Consider the following 1,898-nt stretch of genomic DNA (forward strand, 5'->3'; position numbering starts at 1 on the left):
TACACACTGTCAGAGCCAATATAACTCTCGAGAAGTAAGTTGGGATTTGCTTTAGCACACAGATGAATCAAACCACCAAATTCTAAACTAGAGAGCAACACTATAGCAATTTTACGCTGGAAAAAATTTAAAGCAATAACCAAATCTGTCATGAAAAAGAACAGCAGGAAAGATTTGGATTTGGACAATGCTATTTCCTAATGGGCCAGCCACCAAAGAGGAGCTAGTTGTAAAAGATATGCCCAGGTAACCAAATGAATTGACTTACTGAATAAGATTGTTAGTCCTGTATAGCTGACTCACATTGTTGTACAGCAGAAACTAACATAACACTGTAAAGCAACTATGCGTGTGTGTGTGCTAAGTGACTTCAGTCATGTCCAATTCTTTGTGACCCTATGGAATGTAGCCCACAAGTCTCCTCTGTCCATGGGATTCTCCAGGCAAGAATACTGCAGTGGGTACCATGCCCTCTTCCAGGGGATCTTCCTGACCCAGGGATGGAACATGCATCTCTTATGTCTCCTGCATTGGCAGGCCAGTTCTTTACCACTAGCACCACCTGGAAAGCAACTATACGCCAGTTAGAAAAAAATTGTTGGTGCTGAGCTTGATAAATGTTGGGGAATGTTTACCCAAAATGGTGACTGTGATTTTCTTTTCTTTTTTTTCACTTGGTATTATCTTTAATTAAGTACAAAGACTTTTCCAATCACATCACATAGAGATCATTTTATCCACTGCTCTGTTTGGCTGCCAATCTCTTGTCTCTCTCCTCAGCAATGGTAAGGCGAATACCCTTTCCACAGGGAAGAGAGATCCACGGTTTGTTGCCTTTGCCAATAACGAAAATGCTTGAGAGCCGTGTGGCAAAGCTGTTGCCATTCACATCTTTCACATGAACTAAATCAAAAGAACCTGGATGTCTCTCCTGGTTTGTAATCACACCAATTCTTCCCAGGTGAGCACCTCCAGTCACTATGCACAGGTTACCAGTGCCAAATTTGATGAAATCAGTAATCTTGCCAGTCTCTAAGTCAGTCTGAATGGTGTCATTCACCTTGATGAGGGGATCAGGGTAACGGATGGTATGAGCATCATGGGTTACCAGATGAGGGATTCCTTTTGTCCCCACAAATATCTTTCTTACTTTGCACAATTTATACTTGGCCTCCTCAGGTGTAATACAATGAATGGCAAAGTGATCCTTGGTGTCATAGATCAAACAAAAATTCTCTGCAGTCTTATCAGTGCTGATGACATACATAAAACCAGCTGCTGCTGCTGTTGCTAAGTCACTTCAGTTGTGTCCAACTGTGTGCGACCCCATAGACAGCAGCCAGGCTCCTCCGTCCCTGGGATTCTCCAGGCAAGAACACTGGAGTGGGGTGCCATTGCCTTCTCCAATAAAACCAGCAGGGTAGGTTATATCTGTGCAGACTTTGCCATCAATCTTAATGAAACGCTGCATGCAAATCTTCTTTACTTCATCTCCTGTTAGGGCATACTTAAGTCTATTCCTTAGGAAGATGATTAGGGGGAGACATTCCCTTAGCTTGTGGGGGCCGGTAGATGGACGAGGGGCAAACACACCAGTCAGTTTATCCAGCATCCAATGTTTTGGAGCTGCTACGTGTTTCAGGTGCTTCTTGGGACCCCAAGCCATGGCTGCGCTAGGCATGAAAAGAGGTGACTGTGATCTTCTAAGGGTTGGTTTGAAGCCTTTTATTATCGTCACTCCTAGTTTTTGACAATAAAACTTCTGCATGTGGGAAAGGACAAGACATCTATCTTCTTTTTTCAAAGTGATATTAAGTTATGAAGGTACACCTAAACTGAGGAGCAACTAAAACACACACCCATTGGATGAATCAGAAAATCGATAGCAGATTAAGTGA

At 42.9% G+C, this 1,898-nt stretch overlaps 1 protein-coding gene across 1 annotated transcript; it reads right to left on the reverse strand.

The window, feature by feature from the left end:
* Nucleotides 1–712: 712 nt before the first annotated feature.
* On the reverse strand, nucleotides 713–1,267 carry LOC102171135 (40S ribosomal protein S4, X isoform-like). The gene has a single exon (XM_018044069.1). It carries the CDS (start codon nucleotides 1,265–1,267, stop codon nucleotides 734–736), a length of 534 nt encoding a protein of 177 aa, XP_017899558.1. The 3' UTR covers nucleotides 713–733.
* Nucleotides 1,268–1,898: the final 631 nt, after the last annotated feature.

The sequence above is a fragment of the Capra hircus genome, assembly GCF_001704415.2.
Source record: "Capra hircus breed San Clemente chromosome X unlocalized genomic scaffold, ASM170441v1, whole genome shotgun sequence".
In the NCBI taxonomy this organism is placed as follows: domain Eukaryota; kingdom Metazoa; phylum Chordata; class Mammalia; order Artiodactyla; family Bovidae; genus Capra; species Capra hircus.

What these genes read in the sequence shown, in the direction of transcription:
- LOC102171135 (XM_018044069.1), bottom strand. Translation starts at nt 1,267, where the DNA reads ATGTATGTCATCAGCACTGATAAGACTGCAGAGAATTTTTGTTTGATC.